At 40.5% G+C, this 21,781-nt stretch overlaps 1 protein-coding gene across 1 annotated transcript in view; it reads right to left on the bottom strand.

Annotated features, from left to right (window-relative positions):
• Nucleotides 1-21,781, bottom strand: part of suclg2 (succinate-CoA ligase GDP-forming subunit beta) — an 89,909-nt gene that overhangs the window by 4,731 nt on the left and 63,397 nt on the right. Inside the window, exon 10 of the mRNA XM_008409649.2 lies at nucleotides 7,148-7,268. Within this exon, the coding sequence (XP_008407871.1) occupies nucleotides 7,148-7,268 (121 nt within the window). The remainder of the gene's footprint in view (nucleotides 1-7,147; nucleotides 7,269-21,781) is intronic.

Genomic DNA, 21,781 nt, shown 5'->3' with positions numbered 1-21,781 from the left:
ATTTATGTGCCGCGTTTTGCTGCACATGTGTGCGTGACGGCTGATTGCAGTTCCGCTGCGAGCGGTAGGGAGCACTGATGGCTCACAGCGGCGGCCGCGAAGTCGGAGCCCCGCTGGATGAGAGCGAGTGACCGAGTGGAGGAGGAGGAGGAAGTGGAGGGGATCAATGTTTATTCCTGGGAGTTCTCACCTGCAGCCACTAGGTGCTGCTAGAGACCTGCTGACAGGCTGGACAGGATGCAGTCCTGAGCTTTATGCCTGTGTTCATGTTTCAAGAAATTACACAATCATTCACAGGTTTATTTACTTAGTAATACTGTTGAGAAAAGTTGACATTTATTTGGATGATTTTGAGCCAAAGCTCATTAAAAAAAAAAATCGGTTTCTTAGAAAGATAAAATAATACATAAGATAGATTTTATTTATTTTTTTTAAGTCTTAATGTTTGGTGTGGTTTACTTTCACGTTTCACTTTTTCGCAAGTGGACTATAATTTGAGAATTATCATTGCTCCTGTTTGACAGAAGGGGGATATATCACAGACTTGGAAAAAAAAAAATCAAACATGGAAGTCCTGCTTGCTGTATTTGAGCTGTCGCTACAACAGCAATAGCGTTCTGATTGTCAATAGCAGCTCATTAAACGCAGGTTTCGCAACGGGATGCTTCCAATTTTGGAACGGCGTCGGCAAAAGCTGTTGCAAGCTGAACGAGGCGAGATGCTCTCTGTGCCTCCTGACCCACAATGTGCTGCCAGCAGCATCGCTGAGCAGAAATCGGGCGGATTGGCTGCGACTCCAGTACAACCAGTACGGGCAGCAGTGGAGTTAGCAACACCGAAGGGCTTATTTTTACTATAATGTTCAGCAAAGTCAAAAAAAAAACAAGTATATTTCCTGTAGCTGGTTTGCATTGGGGCCGGTTTGTATTCACACCAGAAGTTTGTGTGGAAGCGGACCGGGACCAACTTAAAAAGCGGGTCTCGCTCCGGTTGTTTGGATCGCAACCAGGTGAAAAACATCAGCCTACTAAAAAGCATGGCAGTGTACTACACAGTTTATGTACTTCTTATGATATAATAACTCGTCCCCATTGTTTGTGCATCTCTCTCTCATCTTCCTTTTAACGATACCTGGTACCTGTAAGGGTATCTTGCATATATCTTGCATAAAATGCGAGTTATACTTTTTTAAACCATATCTCATCATTACTGATGTAATTAACCGAGATCTACCTCTAACTGCCAATATAAATGGGAATGCTCAGACTCCAATGCTAAAGGAATTTAATTTAGAACATTAAACTACATAAATTCAAAGCTTCAACCGTGTTTTTCTTTTTTTTTTTAAACTCTTCATACTCTGATTTGATATGAGCCGGCAACAAACCAAGCCAGGTCTGCAGTCAGTATTTAGCTGTGTGATACAGTGCCACTTTACAACTCGTTTCTTTTGGAGCTCTCCTCCAATTAGGAAGCTCACTCGCGACAATTGAGAGAATGTCACTTTGATCCATGAGTTAATTACGGGCCAACTTTTAAAGAGCGTAATAAGGCCAGGGACCGTGCCAGTTTCTGCACAGGAGAACTTCAATTGATGCCACCGAACATAAAACTGTGACTAACTCTGTCTTAGCACGCCGACATCTGTTGGGGAAACTCATCTCTCTGACAAGCATGAAAAAAGTTGGGTCAGTTTCATACATGTATCTGAAGTGCCTCGGTGCAGACAGAAAGGCAAGTCGAGATTATTTCTTTTCTTTGGTTTTTGTGAGGATGTTGGCAGTAGAAACAAGGAAACAAGGAACACTTAGTGGGTCTTTATCATCCTCCGGTTAATCCGTTCTCAATCAAATTAATGGCTTAATCCAAGTCTGTGATTCTCAAACGGTGATGCTAGGGCCACTGGTGGGAAAGAGTAGCAAAAGTGGACAACAGTGAACCATCAAGTGGCTCCTGATGTTGTGTTCAATGCACCTTTGAATTTGGAGCTTCGGTCTCTGGATAATACTAAACCCAACTAAACCTTTTGGTCGACATTTCCTCATGCATCCTTTGCGCCATTTCGGACATTCAGATTATTAAATTATATTTCTTTCATCAGATATAATCTCTAATCCAGTGTATTAACTTTTTTTTCATATTTTTTCAAACAGCTAACTTTTGCTAAAACTTATTTTTTCATAGAAATGCATGGGGAAGCTTTGAGATAATAGTGCTCCTTGAAGGTTAACTACCTGATCATTCCTTTCAGCAAGAAACACCATTTAAATCTGACAAAAGGTCACCAGTCACTGGCTTATTACCAAGCGCGGCAGCTTTTTAACATCTTTTACCGTTTTTATAAAATAACGATTCAGATTTCTTTTTTTTTTTTGCCATTGTAAAAGCCCTTGATATGACTCTCTGTGTTTGTGAACATGAGCCGCTCGCAGACAACAAAGCATCTTTATTAATACTATTTATAGCTGAGCTACAGAGCTCTGCTAAGACACCTACCGATTTCACTGGAACCTCTTCCTCTTCTCCAGCTTAAAAGTTGTCCCTCCTCAGATTTGTAATTTATCTGATACATCAGCTTATATTTTTATCTATGCTTATGATTAAACTTTTTTAGCATATTTCTAGTCAAACTGCTTTAACATGTCTACTTATTTTAACTTCAACTTACAGAATTCATGTGTCATTTACAGGGAAAGTGCAATTTTCCCAGCGAATTTTCTCTGCAACCAGGCTAACTGCTAAACTAGCTTCTGGGAGCTAGTTCACATGTCAAAAATTCCCACTTAAGAGAGACAAAAAAAGTTAGCAGATAATAAAAAAAACTATTTTAAAACGTAGGTCTTTTTTTCCTGTTCTATGATGTAAAACAGCAAACCGAAAAAGTCCAAGTCAGGTCGTGCGATTTAAAAAAAAATGTCTGCAGTATTACTTGGAAAACCTTCGGTTGACTCGAGTGGCGCTTCAAACGAACATTTTACAACAAGAAACTCAACTTCATAAAGCATGCCCATCATAAAAAAATATATATATATATTTTTTTTTACAATTTTAGAAAGAATAAACACTTAATGAAATAATAACCAACAGAGCCCCAGCAGTCTAACAGTAAGAGAGTAGCTGTTTCCATGCTCTAATCTTTATGCAAAAAAGACAGTTCCTTCATATCAGAGTTACATTCTTTGACTCTGAATATGATTGCTGTATCTCACAGCAGTTGGAGTATTCCCTTTACGTTCCAGGATGAAGAACTGCCTCTGCCCTCATGTGTCCAACATCAAATGCCTCTCATTTGAAGGCAGAGCAGGGGGCTCCTCAATGCTGCAGCAACTTCTTCCTTTGAAGTGCTAGCCAGCCATTAATTTAAGTTTTCATGTCTTTTAAACTGTCTAGACCGCTGTTTAAGAAGTAGCGCGGCTAAGTCGGCCGGATTTAAACCACATATTTGACACTGGCAGTTTAATCTCCGGGATCATGTTTTTGGTGAACTCTAAAAAGCCTAACATGTCAGCCAGAAGCAGCAGCAGCAGAAAAAGAAAAGTATTTAAGACACAGGATTTATTCCGATAATCTAAATGCAGAAAGCTGCATTTGCCGAATCTGTTGGTACACTCTGTGCAGAACGGCCATTTAAAGAATAATGGCTCGGATTCTACCGAAGGTCCCGTTTTAACCTGATTAGGCTCCAAAATCTCTTCTTAAATAAACAATATGACACCTTTAAGCAAAAATCAAACCTCTGCTCTCCTAAAGAACGGCTCAGTGAGTCAATAGGTTGGAGAACGCAGTCAACTCTTTCTCCCCCCTGGACCCTGAGGACTACTTAAAGGGAAAAGTGTCCCTTCAAGTCGAGCAGACAGTATGCTCACAGTGCAATGAGTCCATTTTCCTGCTGTAGCCAAAGAGGGCAGTGCTGCACTTTCTCAAGTAGCTCCCTCCTATTTATACCTTCAATATTTTTCACCACACATGCGTAAATATTTTCTGTTTTTTTTCCCCACTGAGCTGAATCTGTTAGACGAATATAAAATGACAAGATTACAGCCATCCCCCTTCCCCCACAAACATTAATACATCCCTAATAGCACCCTGACCACATGGCACCTCTCCTCTACATCTGGGAATACATAACTCTCCGCATGTGCAATCAAGCGCCGTCTTTTAAAAAGAGCCTTTCCAATTAAAAGTGCGCCCGTTAATCCATTCTGATCCCGTTGAAGAGCGCCAGGCCGTCCTTGCCGCCCGGCATCCGGCCGAGCGAGCTGAGCTGATTGATTCCGAACCAATCCTCTCTGCAACGCTGAAGCCCGCGATGTAATGACCCACGACTAAAGCCTGGATTAGGCCCAGGCCAGGAGAGCACTGGTCGGGAGCGTCAGACGGAGGCTGACCTTCTGCCACGTTTGCGAGTCGGGCTGAGTTACGCAGCCCTAATGTGAGAAATGCTTCAACTTACTGAGAGGCAATTTTAATTGCTAATTTGGTTACTTCAACTGCAGCCTAACGTGGCGCTTCTGGGCCCTTCCTCTCCGGTAACAATTTAAAAGAACTGGATGTTTCGACCGTGTGCTTAATCAGCCGGTTTTAAAATACACGGAGGGATGTTCCAGCAGAGCTTCTTTCCCCTCCGTTTGGCTTTAAAGTTAAAACGCAGTTACGATTTTATTTCATTATACTTCATCTAAGTCCCTTACGTGACTGAGAGCAAAAATGTGCAGATGTGAAAAAAACGTGCGCGTTGACCGCCGTGCTACAGCTAGCTGTCCATTACCGGCTACTGCGCCTCCGCACACAGCCAGGTCACGGGAGCAGGTTAAAAGCCTTGAGCTAGAAACTGTATATTAAATGCTAATAAATACACACCCTTCACTTTGTGCTCTGGACACACGACTAAGCAGGATCTTGACAATTAAGGTAAGCAGCAACTGGCCCCGTGTCGGTGAGAGCCACAGCTTCCCACACACAGTGGACTGAGTGGCATTAGCATACGCAGGTGAAAGGTGAGCCAATCAGTGCCGTGTCAACTGCTACTCTGGCTGCCGCTAATGAAACACGCAACAGAATGTGATGCGTGTGAAAAATGCTTCGCTATTCTAACAACGACGACGGGCCGCAATGGGGGAGCGGGGCCAAGCGCCATGTACACAACAAAGGCTCCAAATGCAGCAAACATGTGGAGCAAACATGTGGCTTACATGTAGGTCTGTCACGATAACAAATTTTGCTGGACAATTAATTGTCTAAGAAATTATTGCGATAAACAATAATATTGTTTCAAGACCTTTTGACACTGATTTAATGGAAATGACTAATAATACATGTAATTTCCTGATAGATGCACTTTATTTTCAAAAGGACCCATAACACTGGAACTGATAAACTAAATAAAACAACCAAAAACAAAAATAAAATGGATTCTCAGTCTCCATTAACAAAAAGCGTACTTGAATAAAAACTAAACAACATAGAGCCAAAGTGGAAATAAATACTGCAAGCAACCAAAAGAGTGCAGATTATGAAGTCTGTATTGCCCTTCAGTAATCTCTAGATTTAAATAGAGAAAACCGGCACATCGGACTACCTGATACAATAGTTCACACGACACCATTTTTTGCCCCTATTTTCCCCTTATGACAGTCTTAGATCGTTGGCCGGTCTAACCGATCATCCTGCAGTGTGTGGTAGATCGCTTCTCCGATCTAAATCAGGGGTTTCCCCCGTCTAGGTGCTTAACGCTAAATGTGACAGGTAGCCAATCAGAAAGCTCGGATTATGCTCCGCGCTGAGGGGAAATTACGGAGGGGAATCCCAAACAGCTGACACGGTGCAACACAAAGTCCAGCAGACATTGGAGATGATTTGTGGTACCATCAATGTTTATTCAACATTTCGTGCAAATAATATAGAAATGACAATGGGAGGAGTTGGAGCCAAATTGCTACTGCAGTTGATAAACCTGGTAAGTTTTCAGCTGCTCTTCGTTAACGTGACATAAATAGATTATAATGATTTTCATTCAGTCAGGACTTTACGCTGAATCTAGCCACATGCACCACAGGTAGATTCTAATAAAGCATTGATTAATGCCTGGTTTTAAAATTAGTTAACTGGACTTGTAGCCATTATTTTGTGCCCATGTGGCTGGACACCACACGGCACGACGAACCCGATCAAACCTAGGATTTCTATCGGCTAAGGTGTGGTCTCAGGTTATATGGGCCGACAACTCGTGTAGTGTGAGCTGGACATTACACCAAGGAAATGAGTAAGGGAGGGTCAGTGGAGAGCACCGGAGCTGAGCCTTTTTTCATTCAGTGTCATCAACAGAAAGAAAAAAGCCCGGAAGAGACGATAAACACGATAATTAAAATGAGGTTGATAGGTTTCATTTATCGTCCGTTTAATTGATTTATCGTTTATCGCGACAGGCCTACTTACATGCAAAATACTCTGTTTACTGCACATCACTCTGAACGCACCATTCCAACATCAGCGAGACAATCATCAGAAAAGAAACAGAAAAGCTGGCTGCAGAGAAGCTAGATACATGTGCTAGAGTGGCCTAGTCAAAGTCCACACCAAAATTCAACTGCGAATCTGTGGCAAAACTTCAAAATTGCTGTTAGCAGAGGCGCTACGGCCAGTCTGAGCTGGAGACATTTTGCGAACAAAGCACATCAGTCTCCAGATGTGAAAAACTGATGAGGTTCAATAGGAGGCTGAACAGAAATGAATACCAAACATTTTAGTTTGTAAGCAGTGTTTTATTTCCTGTCACTTTACAGTTATGCACCATTCTGTGTTGGTCTATCGTAAAATCCCAGTTGTAATGGGATAAAATGGGAATATGTTCAACGGGCATCAATATGTTTTGCAAAGCACTCTGGACTGTGAATCAGAACCTCCTGAACAATTCATCTGTTTGCATGACAGATCTTAAAGACGGGTCAAAACCTGAGACACAGAGAACAGGAGGCTGTGGGATTCCTTTTTGTTTTCTAAGACGCCATCATTTCCTATTCATATAAAACTCCTATTGCGGTGAAGTGCTTTTAACATCGGCTAGAGGGAAATCAATGCGGTGTAAACCGTGTTCTGTAGGAGCACGAGGAAAAACGCTGGCGTGTCAGCGCACAAGCTACTGTTTTACCTTCGAGCCTGACCACCAGCGGGACCTTGAGCTCCAGCTCTCGACAGGCTTTGGTGATGCCGTTGGCAATGATGGCACAGTTGACAATCCCTCCAAAGATGTTGACCAAGATGGCTTCGACCTGTGAAAAGACGAGATATTTTAGCGTGAAAGCCGGCGACGCAGGGTTTTTGCAAGTTAATGCACAACATGTGAACTAACAGAGGATGACAAGAACGTCTGGATTTAATAAAACAGCTTTTAGCCAATGTACAGAAATAAAAGGAACTGCTGAAGAAAAAAAAAGGGCTGCGTGGATGGTCAAGCTGCCTGAAGAAAACTATTAAAATTTATTAATTTGGGGATGAGATCAAAAGTTATATTTCTTAAAGGAGTCAACAAAGCCAATAATGGAAAGTATCTTCTTACTATGAAATGGTGGTGGATCAATGCTGACGCTGGTGTTTTGGAGATGTGTGAACTCAGACATTTTGGTTGAAAATTTACACTTTTCAGATATAAAATTGAGCACATGATTGGATGTTCTAGCATGAAAATTACCCAAAACAAAAACACAGGTTGAGCTGTCACTGGCTACAGCAGAAATAGTGAAGGTTCACCTCAGTCTCCTGACCTCAGTGTCACCGAGATCTCAAACATGCAACGGCGCCTCCGCACACAGCCAGGTCACGGGAGCAGGTTAAAAGCCTCGAGCTAGAAACTGTATATTAAATGCTAATAAATACACACCCTTCACTTTGTGCTCTGGACACACAACTAAGCAGGATCTTGACGATTAAGGTAAGCAGCAACTGGCCCTGTGTCGGTGAGAGCCACAGCTTCCCACACACAGTGGACTGAGTGGCATTAGCATACGCAGGTGAAAGGTGAGCCAATCAGTGCCGTGTCAACTGCTACTCTGGCTGCCGCTAATGAAAACTGCGACACGATGCAGTGTGTTAAACATCCACTGCTGTTCTAACAGTGATGATGGGTTGCCATGGGGGATGAAACGAGGGATGGCAAGCACTGGATACACAACAATGGCTCCAAAGTTTTATATAAGTAGGAAAAAAAAATCACACACACACTTAGATAATAAAATAAAGTGCAACCAGTTGGATTCAGAAGTCCCCTTGACAGTCAATAGTCCACCTGTGTGTACTTTAGTCTCAGCAGATGGAGGTTTTTTAGGCGAACACTGGTGAGCAAAGAGGATGATGAAGGTCAAGGAAGGCACCACAAAGGCCAAGGATACCTTGAAGTTTAAAGCAGGAATGGGTTAAAAAAAATATAGAAAATTGTTTGACCAATCTTCTGAAAATGGAAAGGGTGTGGGACGTCTACAAACCTGGCCCCGTGGTTTGGTGAGACGTCACGGGGCAGGACAGTTTCTCTAGCCAAGAAGAAAAGCAAATTTTACAATGTAAGAAAATGAAGTACCTCCTGAACAATGTCAGAGGAGGCTACACGTGGTACCGAGAACCCAGGCTAATTAATATTTTGATCACCACTGTGTGTTAAACTTTGTGTGGCCTACCACTGAAGGTGTTTAATTCAAGACTTTTCAAGATCCTGCCTCAAAATGAGAGAAAATATAGGAAGAATATACCCAATGATGATGTGAAATATAGCTGTCAAAACCAAGTCACCACAAATGTAAGACAAACCCATAATTAGCAGGACTTGTGGTCAGCAAATCTAGAAGTTGATTTCATTTTTGTTGCCAACCATGACTTCTACGACATGGATATGGACATGGTCGGACAAACCTTCTGAATTTCAAACAGCAAGTTGTGCCAAGCGATCTCGCCGTCTGCCGTGTGTTTACTTTTGCCGTCTCTGGTGTTCTTACGGTGAAGGGATCTTAAAGTTTCTCATGAAGTGAGCAGCTGAGACTGATATCAGCGAGCACAGAAACACAAGCAGCCGGAGTGTGTATGTGTGCGATTACACTAACAGTCTAGCACTTGGTAATTACCCTGGCTAGCTCAGTGGAAAAGTAGACTTAGAGCACACAGGATTAATCCTCCGTGTTTGTTTATAATCACTGCTAATCTGTTAGCGCCGATTTGGCTGAGCAGCTTGTGGGGGTGTGCGCCCGTGTGCCTGCCTGTTGTGAATGTGTATGTTTCCAGCATGCGGTAATGATGTTTACGGGGGGGAGAAGATCAAGGACTTGGATTGCTATCAGAGCGACAGCCGTGGCATTGTCCTCGACATGCTATCCAAATGAGCATCTCCTTATGAGACGGCGGAGGATGACACGAGACCCAGAGAGAGCTCAGAAAGTAACTCTGAGGTGGGGAAATACCAAAAAGACTCTCGCTACTGTCTGAAGAAGCTGTAGTGCTTTGTTTTTTTATTTTTTATTACTGAATTTCTAATGTGTGGATGCAACTAGGGATGAATAAAAACAGGGGTGAAAAGGCAGGCTAATGGCAGCCTTCAATCACAAAAAAACATGACTCAAATGTTTCGATGCACGATGAAGAAATTCTGAGAAAATATGTTGAAATAATAGACTAAATAAAAGCAAAGAATTGCACATTTTTGCAAAATACTTTTGACATCATCGGAACCAAAAAGCAAGGCGTACGAGTTTATGGAAAATAATCTAACCACTCACCTTGTTTTTTATTTTTTTTTATTTTAGTGAAGCATCCAAGTCTCATATTCCCAGCGATTTGATTTCTTTGGAGTTCAAAATGCTAAAGATAAATCCATGAGTTAAAGATATCAGTCCTCTCTAACTTCAAAGCAAGTGATATTTTCAGAGTCCAAGTCAAATCCCTAAAGACTGAAATTAGCATTCTCCCCTCGGATGCTTATAATTTAGACTTCTCAAAACACAGAACTGCTTAAGGTAATAAAATCGCCAAAAAACTTTTGCAGTTCACCTACAAGCCACGTAGGGCACACAGGAAGAAGGTGCTCTGTGTAAACGAAATTATAAATGAACATCTAGATATTCATTCAAAAAAGTGTCTTGAACACCTTGAAACATGGTGGTGGCAGGATCATACTTTGAGGATGTTTGGTGAGAGTTAATGCTGGTAGAAACCTAAATCCTAAACTCATGCCTGATGCCGTATTGGAGAGCACAGCAGCTGTGAGCACAGATCCCCAATCTGTGCTCTTCAATTGGTTTCAGACCTACAAACCAATTGAAATATCACTGATAACACAATATTTGACACACTTTTTAGATTTCTGTTCATCAAAACATATAGAAACCAGATTATTTTCTCCCAATTTGCAACAGTGTTCTACTGTGTGTATGTTTAACACCTAAAATCATATTAAAATACATAAAATCTTCTGGTTACAACAAATAGTTGAGTGTATATAATTGACTTCTAACTTAACCACCTGAAGTAAAAGTGCATTTTCCCAAATTACATGTTCATCAAACTGTGATAATAAATGTGGGCGGTATTTCTTACACAAATGCACAGAATTAAACAATTTAACAGACCATTCGGTTTGCAGGCTTTTCATGAATGAATCTTTGAAAAAAAAAAAACAGACAAATGTTCATTTTATAGACATGACACAATATAGGATATAACTTAAAAAAATACATAAAGCACACAATGTAACGTAGAGCTGGGCCATTACAAGCTGCCCCACTAGGGGGCAGTAGAGATTTAGACACCATATGCAGCCAAATGAGCAGCAGTTCTATTCTCACCATATCTACAGCCCATTTTTCAACTCTGTCTCTATTGGGAAGCACCATATTTCTTCCATTCATGCGTCTCCCATTGACAACAATGTATATTAATGATACATAGGACATGATTTATGCTTCTTGGCACAAACGTAAATGCAGTCTATAGAAATATGGATGTAGGGAAGAGCAAGTTGTACTTTGCTGTAAGTTTGTTTTATTTTTCCACCCTGTCTTCGGTTTACAAGAAGGTACAAGCCAAGTTACATTATTCTCCCTGCGGACGGAGAGAGATGTCTACAAAGAAGCGGATATTTGATTAGAAAAAACTGGTCTCCCACTTGCGCCTAGTCCAAGAAGAGATGCAACAAAATACAAGCTTGCATTTATAATCTTCTGTGTATATCCATTTAGCCCCAGTAGTGTTATATGGGGGTTAAAACGATTCAATAATAACATGGTCAAGGCAATAGGAGCCAAATTTAGAGCCGATTTCTCATCTCCCGCAATCAAAATCTCACATTTCTCTCTTCCATGTAGGTTCTCTATGCCTCTGAAATCCAGCTTCATGCTATGAAACAGCACTGCACACTTCAATCCGCCAGAAAAAGCCTTCCAAATACCACTCCAGCGCATTTTACCTCCCCGTTACAGAAGAACAGTCTTTTCCTTAAAGGCGTTCATTTAAGGTGAGCTAAGCTGGCAGCGGGGTAGGTTCCTTTCATCAGAGCTCGGCATAAAGGCATCAGGTACAGTATAATGTGCCAGCTCACTCTTTTTCAGCAGATCTTTGTGCTTTCTTTCACTCGCAGAATGAGCTCCTGGCTTTAAAATGTGCTCCTTTTTTTCTTCTTTTTTTTTACCTGGGTTCTGGTGAAATGATTCAAATTTTGCAGAATTAGATCACCGCTGCTGGCGTTCCAATGCCATGCCAAGGTTTCTTTTGCGCCGAGTAAGAAAAAAAAAAGGGCCTTCACCAGAGAAACAAGCTTTTCTGCCTGCTTTTATACGCCCCACTAACTGCATTTAGGCCAAGAAAGAAATGTAGCCCAAACAATTTGACATGCTCATGTGAATCTATCCTCCTGTCTGGGCGCTTTCGTGAGATGTGTCTGCGACGCATCTTGCGTTGGACTCGTCTCATAACTGAACGTCAGCTGCCGTCTGCGTTGTCTCAAATGTGCATTGGAAAGTAACGCCGCACGGCAAAGAAAGTCTTGATAAAATTGATGCTGCGAGCAGCAAACAAACAGGTTTTTGCTTTTTCTCCTCCAGACTCTCACTCAGGGGACAATACAGGCATTGTCTCTTTCTACAAGGCTCCTTCACGAGTTCCTGTGTTCCTGAATTATCACGAAAATACACATTTCCATGCCCGTATTCCTGTTAAGTGTCGCTAATCTCTCTGCAGGAGAGACAAGGAAAAGCGCCCTGCTCTCTTTGTTAGCAGGAAGCTGATAGAAGGAGGAAAAGACAGCACTGAAGATGGGTACATGTGTGTCTCTCTGTGGCCTATTAAGGGCTATTGTTCCGTCTTATCTGCTGGAGACAGCCTGTACAGTCGCCGCCTGCTTTGGCAGGCCTTGTTTATTTCTCTATGATCTGTCGCGGGTCCAATGCTCAGCCCCGAGGGCAGAGGTTAGCATGCAAGCTTTCCAATCTCATGGCGGCCGTTAATTACAGATTTTGGTTTGAAAAAACAGGTGTGGTTTTGTGAAGAGATTTAAAAGGGCACGTTTGCTAGAGGTATTAATATTTTTTGAAACCTCTGAATTAGGACATGAGTGGTACGTTAGACTGCAGAGGATTAGGATGTGTTGCCACTTCATCAAAGAAGAGATATATCTCATCTGTGATCTGTCGTCTTTAGTTTTATTTTTCTCCTTTTTGTTTAGCTCCATAAACTAGTTTGTTGCAACAGTGCAAATGGCCTCTATGTAGTTATTCAGGCTATAATTAAAGTCACTGTTCTAAGTAACTATCAACTTTACAAAACGTTACACTTTGCTAGCACTGCATTTTACACACTATTGCCTTCAGGAGAGCCTTCATTCTTGGAGGACAGGCTACGTTCACACAGCAGGTAAATGCAACTAAATCCCTAAATCTTCACGGCGGTCTGAATGGCCCAATTCCAATCTTTCAACTAAAAACCACCCGACTTGTGCCACTTCCATATGTGGTACTAAATCGGACATGTATCTGGTAGTTTTCGAAATGTCAGCAGCCTGATCCGTCAAGTGGCATTTCTTTACATAATCAGAGGTGAGTGTTCTGTCGAGACAGTTTTAAGGAGTGGCGCTGACAAGTTAAGTCAAAAGTGTTTCTTGGCATTCTGAAATTTTGAAAGATGTCACTCCTGGTTCGGACGGCACATCCAGACTTCTCTGCAGAAGTTGCAGTCAATGCTCCACAAAAGGCCCTTGCTGTTAGTACTGCTTTCATTGTCTAAGCTTCTTTCATCGTATTATGATCTTAAGACAATAAAGCAGTTTAGAAAATACTCAGACAAGTGTCCGATGCCAGTGATTCCCACAACCATGCCAAGTTTAAGTTACTTAAATCTCTTTTTTTTTACCCATCCCACCACTGGATTTGACTTCTGCAGGTTGTCATGACAACATGTGTCAACTGCACAAAGTCAATGAACTGATTGTCTAATTTGCCATTTGTTTTGACAACTCCAGAAGGTGTACCTGATAAAGAGGTTAGCAAGTGTATATGTAGATGAAAAAAGATACCAAAACTTTAAAAAGCAAAAAAAAAAAAAACTATCTATGGTGTTTGGAAACACAAAATACAGCTCAGCCACAACACAACACTCAGACAAAACTGTGCTAAACTTGTTTAATTCATTAAAACAATGCCCAGTTTGAACTGGCTCTTCATTTTGGCAGTAGAGCAACCAATTTGTCTATTGTGCAAGAGTGCCAATAAAGCCATGCTCTCAATGAAAGACAGATCTATAAATGGGAATCTAATTCGTTGAGGCTCGGTTCCGTCACAACAAGAACGTTTTTTGCCAGATCAAATCTATTCTTATTGAGGCTACAAATCAAGAAGAAGAGAGTGATATAAAGACAAGACGAGGGAACAGAGGGTGTTGAAGTCAAAGAGTGAGGTGAAGTGAAACAGATGGGAGAAGAGAGATGGCGAAGAAAAGGAACGGGGAGAAGTGATGGGAAGTGGTGCAGCCATTGCCTTCCATTGAAGGCTAGGATTGGCCTGCCAAAGGAGGATAAGAGGGAAATAATTATCCGGCCTGTTGAAGCATGACAGTCTCTTCTTGGGACTGCAGAGAGACAGACTGTGCGTTGTGTCAAAGATTGGCCGTGTCACTGGCAGCGGACACTTTTGACAAACATGTCGTGTCTGAAGTTTCACTAAAAGATAAAAAATAAAAATAAAAAAAAATCCACAAACTGGTACCTGGATAGCTGTCTGACTGACACACAGGAATTACAGGTTTATTATTTCACAATTTCATACTTGTAAACTCAAATTTCTAATTTTTTTTTTAGCAGTTTTTGGACATCTGAACTGTTTAAATACAATAATTGGTAACACTTTATTTGAAGGGGGGTGAATAAGACTGACATGACACTGTCATAAACATGACATAACACCTGTCATGAACATGAATAAGCCTTCATGAATATTTATGACTGTTATAAAACGTCATTCAGTAAATTATGACACTTTTAATTCAAAGTTGACATTATTCAAAAATGTCTTTGTTATGACAACTTGACATTAACCAAGAAATCATTACTGATATACATTTGTTATAAAAGTATTACTGATTGCACTTTAAAAATTAGGTAACTTTATGTTATTAAAGGTAAAGTTTAAACAGTAATGATTTCTTGATTAATGTCAAGTTGTCATAAAGACATTTTGAATAATGTCAACTTTGTATTGAAAGTGTCATAATTTACTGAATGACGCTTTATGACAACAGTCATAAATATTCATGAAGGCTTATTCATGTTCATGACAGGTGTTATGTCATGTTTATGACAGTGTCATGTCAGTCTTATTCACCCTCTTCAAATAAAGTGTTACCCAAGAATTTACTTTTTGTTGCAGAGTTAAACAAAAGCTGGCACTGACTTTTGAGTTTCAGGTAATGATACTGGGTGATTGTGCTGTTTTGTGCCATTTGCACAAACTTATGGCAGCTCTGTTTGATGTTCAGTGGTCCATGTCTTCGTACCCTAACCCTAAACATGAATGGGAATGTACTACAATAAATGGAAATGATGTAGTCATAGTAGTTAGGGATTTCACCAAGAACAAGAGGTCCAACGCTACCTGAAACAGAGGATAAACTGCTGTTTCAAGAACAACAACAAGAAGAAGATAAAGACAAAGACGACGACAACAAAAAAGACAAGATGACAAGAAAGTAAGAGAAAAAATCTGGGAAATTCACATTTTTTCCAAAGTACTTACATTTATCTGAATTGTATGATACTCAAAACAAACACAATCAAACCTAAATAGAAAGTTAAAGAATCAGTTTTTAGCTGATGCACTTATTGAAGAGGAAAAATACAATTTGTTTAGTGTTTGACTTGCTGATAACTGATTTTCACCTGCATAATCATATAGGAGATATATTTTAATGGCTAACCCTGTCCAAATAAACACTAAAGACTTCAAAACCTCATCACCAAAGATAAATCATTAAAATACCAGTAGAAACATGCAAAAGGTTGGCAGCTGTTAGCAGGAGGGCTTGATTGGAAACAAAATTAAACTCACTGTGAATATGCCACTTTTCAAATAAAATGGAAACAAAAAGATTATTCCAAATCAGGTACTCCTTTGTTGTTTTATCTTTTGCGTTCACCTTTTCTTATTCACCATCAGAAAATAAACTTCTTTGTTGAATAAAATTTATTTTAATGCTCATCTAAATGGGGCAGTAATAACCTTTTACCTAACTGAGTTCTTGGCAAAAACCTTTATAAATCAATAATCAATGATCACGATCACCTGCATCCAAATCTTTGAGTACACGCATGTTTGCCCCGAGCTCTCACTCACATTTAAACCCATCAGCTCTTTGATTTCCATCGTTTTATCCCCAGTTAAAGTCAATAGAAACCCAATCAGGTGCAACAACGGTTTTCTTATGGTACGGGGTGAATAAAGGGGGGGGATGGATTGAGAAAGGGTGACGTCTGGTAGCTCAGGGAATAGATCCTGGAGATGGCCTTTACTTTAAAATGTGCAGGGAGAAAACTAGTGAGGTTAAAGGCTGTGACATTTTCATCATGGCTGTGTTTAACCAGCCATTCTAACCTTCTTATCTGGAAAAAAAAAGAGAGAAAAGAATAAGGCAGCCTTTCTGAACTTCTATTGAGTCGGGTATTGCCCATCGGGGCTTAGCAGGAAGTCAAGCTAAGCCTTAGCATGCGGGACAAGTTGAGCGCAATGTTTCACCTCGCTTAACAAGCCTTTAGAAAAAGAGATAATCAGGCTGCACAGGTGGGAGGGTCTAGGACCGACGCTACAAAACAACAACAAAAAAAAAAATCAACTGCAAAATTAGCAGCAGGGTACATGTTGTAATTTCATAGCCACTAATGATTATGATTTGGGTTTTAATGGCAGGTTTGGACCAAATGGGATCAGCTCTATTCCAGTCCCCGCCATTTGGTGTTGACACTCGAGAGATAAAAAAAAATCTCGCAGCATGTGGTGTTTAATGTTTGTAATCATTCGCCGTCTGATTCACTAACTGCCAGGCTTCCCTATTAAAATCATTCTAAACATGTTTGACAGGTGGGAGAGGCACAAATAATGCTAATTAGAGTAAATAAAAACTGTTATGTGGCAAGCAAACAAAAAAAAAGCTCCAATGCGTCCTGACTGAAAGGATTTATTTCCATCGTCTCCGTTTTCCCCTTTTTTCTCTCCAAAGGTAATTCTTTAATTTGTTTTCCTTTAAAAATGCCTTCTTGACTGATCTTGCTTTTTTTTTTTATGTAATCACTTGAGAATCGTCAGGTTGCTTCATGACCGCGTTCGTCACTGTATTCACTTTCAGTTGATATGCAATGCATTTGTCAAGACAAGAGACAGAAAATAGGTCGTCCGTCTTTGTGTGAAGTGAATGGTGCAAGTCTCGTATAGTGGAAAAAATACTTTCTTTATTTCTTTCCAAATAAACCTAGTCCTTGTCAATCTGCAAACTCCTGTAACTAACAAAGCCTGTGATAACTTGTTCCACATTTTCACTTCATGCATAATTTAATCAAACTCTTGAACCCTCTCTTGGTTGGGTAACAGAGAAAACGTGTAGTTTTACTCCATAAAAACAAAGCTGTCGCACGAAATGGTAACAGCTCTCCTACGGAGAAACAAAACAAGTGAAAAGAAAAAAGACCCACAATGGAGTCTATAAAAAATTTATTTTAAAGACAATAAAACAAAATCTTGTGTTGTTCAACAAAACTCGTTTTGGTCTCAACCGCTCACTCTCATCCGGTGCACAAGTAACCACATGCTTAAGTTTATTAACAATAACCATTACACTGTTAGAGATCTCCATTTTGGAGATTAAATGTCTTTCTCACCAACCTTCAGATGTCTGATATGCAGGACAGCTGAAATTCGGATCAAACGCTACGTTACAGAAATGGTCACAGCACGTGTCCTATTATACAACATAAAAATATTCATCCAAGGTGTAATAATGACTTTTTCATTTAAGAATTTAACACTTTTCTAAACTCAGATTTCTACAGTTCACCGTTCTTTGCAGACGTCTATTTAGTCGATCCATCAACCCATCCATCGTCTTCCTCTAATCCAAATTCAACAGGTACTAGAAACCATTGTTTCTTTAAGCAGACTTGTAGAAATCCTGCTTGTTGTGGGCGCTGGCAGGATCGCAATAGATGGAGAAGAAGGTATGAGACAGGAAACTTCAGGGTCTCACTTTTCAGACTATATAGTTCTGTTGCCATCCAATGGCCATGACCTCCATTATGCACTTGAGCGACTCGCAGCCAGGGGTGAGGCGGCCGGTACGAGAGTCAGTTCCTCAGACTCTGAGGGGAAAAGGTGGAGTGTTCCTTCCATGTCGGAGGTCAATGTTTGCTTCAAGCAGAGGCATCTTGAAACAGTGTCGCAGTTAAAGACTTTCCTCATGTTGTGCAGCTCCAATCCAAACACATAAATCTGTCCGTCTTTTTGTTACGATCGGCAAAACTGGGTCTTTGTGAAAATATGTTTAATGAAACCTTCTTTCTTCCAGCCGTTTTGCTCAAAGCGTTCAAAGCTAGAGGACTATTCTCATCAAAATGTACAAGGCTAATGTTTATACAGCTTCCGCATTGTTTTTGCACTCGAGTTGCTGTATGAATCTCAAGCCTCTGAAAGTCAGCTTTGCAAGACGTGCTTTGCTACGCTGCACATCGTTTGTAATGGAGATACAAAACAGCTGTGCATGTTGTTATTTTTGGAGGCACAGGATCAATTTGATGTTGAAAGGCTTCATGGAGTTGTTAACATACCCCGACAGGCTCGGATAGTCACTGAAGCAGGTGCTGAGAGTACAACCAAGATGGCGAGAACGGCTACTGGAGAATGAGAATTTCAAAACCCCCACATTGAGGAGGGTGTTTAATACCCAAAAACATCTGCAGTTATTGTCCGGAGAAGAACTGTCTTTAAACCTAGAAACCAACTAAATCAAATACCAAAACTGTGGCCCTCTGGTTACTATAGACTAAAAACTAAGTGTGCTTAGATATCATGTTATCAATCTAATAAATGCAGATTCACCTGTTTGCTGCCAAATTATATCAGTCAGTTCCTCCAGTTTCTTGAGAATTATTGTGGAAATTCACACAAAATCAACAACTTTTTTTGCACTATTGGGAGTTTATTCCAGATTTTTCTCAAAAATTGTCAAAACTTTCTTACTTGTGCTAAGCAGCTGCCTCAGTCTTAATTGATGTCAGATTATAGTCCATGACCTGTACAGCGAGTTATAAAAAGTCACATTTACCGTCATAAATAAGCGCAAATATTTCCAATTTAGTCCCCACAAACATGAAACCCTGGACTGAAAAGATGTTCAGTAACATTATTTAATTTTAAGAATTCATTGATATTTTAACGGTTTGTGAATGGGTTTTATCAATACATTCTGGCACATCCGGCCCATTACAAACAGTCATGATCTTGATTTGGCCCAAAACAAAAATAAGTTTGACACCCCGGGTGTAGAACTTAATTAAATGTATCCAAGCTTTCAGCGTTTCCTATTCAAATTCAATAAAACTTTTAGAGAAGCACGACACATCAAAGTCCACAGGAGAGAGAGAGGGGGAGGGAGAGAGAGAGAGAGAGAGAGAGAGAGAGAGAGAGAGAGAGAGAGAGAGAGAGAGAGAGAGAGAGAGAGACAGAGAGACAGAGAGAGAGAGAGAGAGAGAGACAGAGAGAGAGAGATGGAGATTCAGTCTGTCTGTTAATTAAATCTCGAACACAAAAATTCAAGCCAGTTTGAGCTGGATGAGTTATTTTCACCACAAGTGGCATTTAGCAGCCATTACTACTGCTGCACAGAGAGAGAGAGAGAGAGAGAGAGAGAGAGAGAGAGAGAGAGAGGCCACACACGATGCAGAGGGAGGACGGGAGAGCCGCTTCGGTCGTGAACACGGGGTTTGTCAGATATCAGTGAGGGATGTACAACTCCCCTCCTGCTGCTCACCTCGGGGTATCACAATCTCCCCGAACCCCTTCTGTGTACTTACACTCACCAACACGCACGCACGCACACACACACACACACGCACACACACTCCCTGAACCCCTTCTGTGTACTTACACTCACCAACACAGTCACCAACGCACACAAACTGACAGGCGCACACACACAAACCATTTTGTGCTGAATTGAACTCAACAATTGGAGCCAACGTAGGGCAAGCATATTATTCATTCCTGGAGGGAGTCGTGTCATTACTGACAGGCAGACATAAATATTCCTGAACCCCTTCACCAAGGGTTAATAGCTGTCCATCAGACAGCAGTGGCACACACAGGGCTGTGTGTGCCCAGTGTGGACACACACAGTATGGGTGAGTTCAATGGTATACCAAGGTTATTTGTGAAGATTAGGGGGGGGGGGGATCTCGGAGAAATGAAAAGAGGGATAGAAGATGATGGTTAATAGCAGTTTAGCATGTTTAAAAGGAAAAAGAAACACACCTAATGCTACATATACTGGAAAGATTTTCTCGCCACTTCACAATGACGTCTGAGTTAAAAAGTTTCAACAATGTTTCTGTGTCGTCTCTTAGGCTGCTTCGCTCAGAGCAAGAATTATTTCATTAGACTGAAGGAATGCACGACAGTCGCGGAATAGCATACCTAATCACCTCAGAGACCCGGTACAACAAACCAGCAGCTGAATATGAAAGTGCCAACATTTCCCACTTTGTTCCTAATGCCGCACGGCCAATCAAAATTAATTTATTTTAATGTATGCACACAGAAGGTCAATTATCCAAATGATTCCAGTTCAGATTGCACCTGATCTTGGGAGCCAATGAGCCATGGAAAGGGCAGATGGGTGTTCTTTGCAAGGCAAATCATCACCACAACTCGTTTTTTTTTTGTGTCACCTCCATACCATTTACATGTCCAAAATGCGTGGACCGTTTGCTCACCTTTAGTGAAATGCATTCCAATAATAGATAAATAGCTTAACATTTAACTTGCGCACTTAACATTTAACTTGCGCAGAAGGAGCGAGGGCAGAGAGTAGACCAAGACCAAAATTTCCATACAAGATATAAAGCTCAGCTGTTTATCTTAAAGTCTGAGAAGTAAAAGTCATAATTTCACAAAGAAAGTGAGTATGGTAAATACAACCATACTCATACTTCATTGTTGGTTTAAACATTATGCTTCATTGTGTATATTTATCTTTACAGTCTGTTGAGGTTCATTCATAGATCCTCATCATTCTAACTTTAAAAAACCAATGTCTTTTTTTACATATTTGTAAAATATTTGCCGCCAGGCTTTACTTGTGCCCCCACCAGGCTTAGCAATGCTTATTTAAGTATTTTTTTTAATGTTTGCATTTTTTAAGACTTTATAGTTGGTGTTCAGATATTAATCTTCCAATCACACATAATTATCAAATGATACTTTCAAATTTTGTGTCAACTTTAAACATTTTTAACTAAAAACATGGCGGACCGCTGGATGTACGACTGCCGAGCGCCCCCCCACTGGGCTTAGCAAGTTTTCTGGGGGAAACCTCACTTTATATAGATCAATTACACAAAAACTGATGTTTTCCAACATTTAATTAGCTGCTTATAGCTAATGAAAACACAACAATTAAGATTAGAACATTCCATCAGATCAAGAAAAAAAGAAATTATACAGAAATATTAGCATATCTTTAATACCGGCTTGAAGGCTGTAATTTTCAAAAGGTGCTTTTAATCTGAGAAGCGAGTCCATCAGAACGTTCATACTCTAATGTAAGGTTATTGACTGCATTTTAGATAAAGTATCTCGGGCGGTGAGAGTTCATCAACCTGGCTAATTATATTCCCGTGAGACCGAAGAGCATCATTTCAGGCGCCGAATAATCTACCTGCCAAATGATGCATCAGCACAAATTGATCTAGTAACAATAACTGTGATTTCAATAACCGTTGTCTTTTAGAAACAACTTGTCTGACAGTGATAAAGACTTATAATACTTTGTTATTCAAATGGAATGGCATTACGGTTAGTCTAAATGCAAATATTTTTAAAAGCATGAGTTGAGAAGGATTGACGAAAAAAAAAAAAGTTTCTGCAAAAATGTGCCTATTTTAAAGTGCAGTTTGGACCTCACTCTCTTCACAATACAGTAAGTGGCACCGTTACAGCAATTCTCATCTGAATACGTTTCATTCAGGCTTGCAGCAACATAGTGCAACAGTTTCCTCAGAAAA

This window comes from Poecilia reticulata, linkage group LG5 (assembly GCF_000633615.1).
Source record: "Poecilia reticulata strain Guanapo linkage group LG5, Guppy_female_1.0+MT, whole genome shotgun sequence".
Taxonomy (NCBI): domain Eukaryota; kingdom Metazoa; phylum Chordata; class Actinopteri; order Cyprinodontiformes; family Poeciliidae; genus Poecilia; species Poecilia reticulata.
Note: the sequence above shows the minus strand (reverse complement) of the source record. Positions and strands in the feature narration are given on the sequence as shown.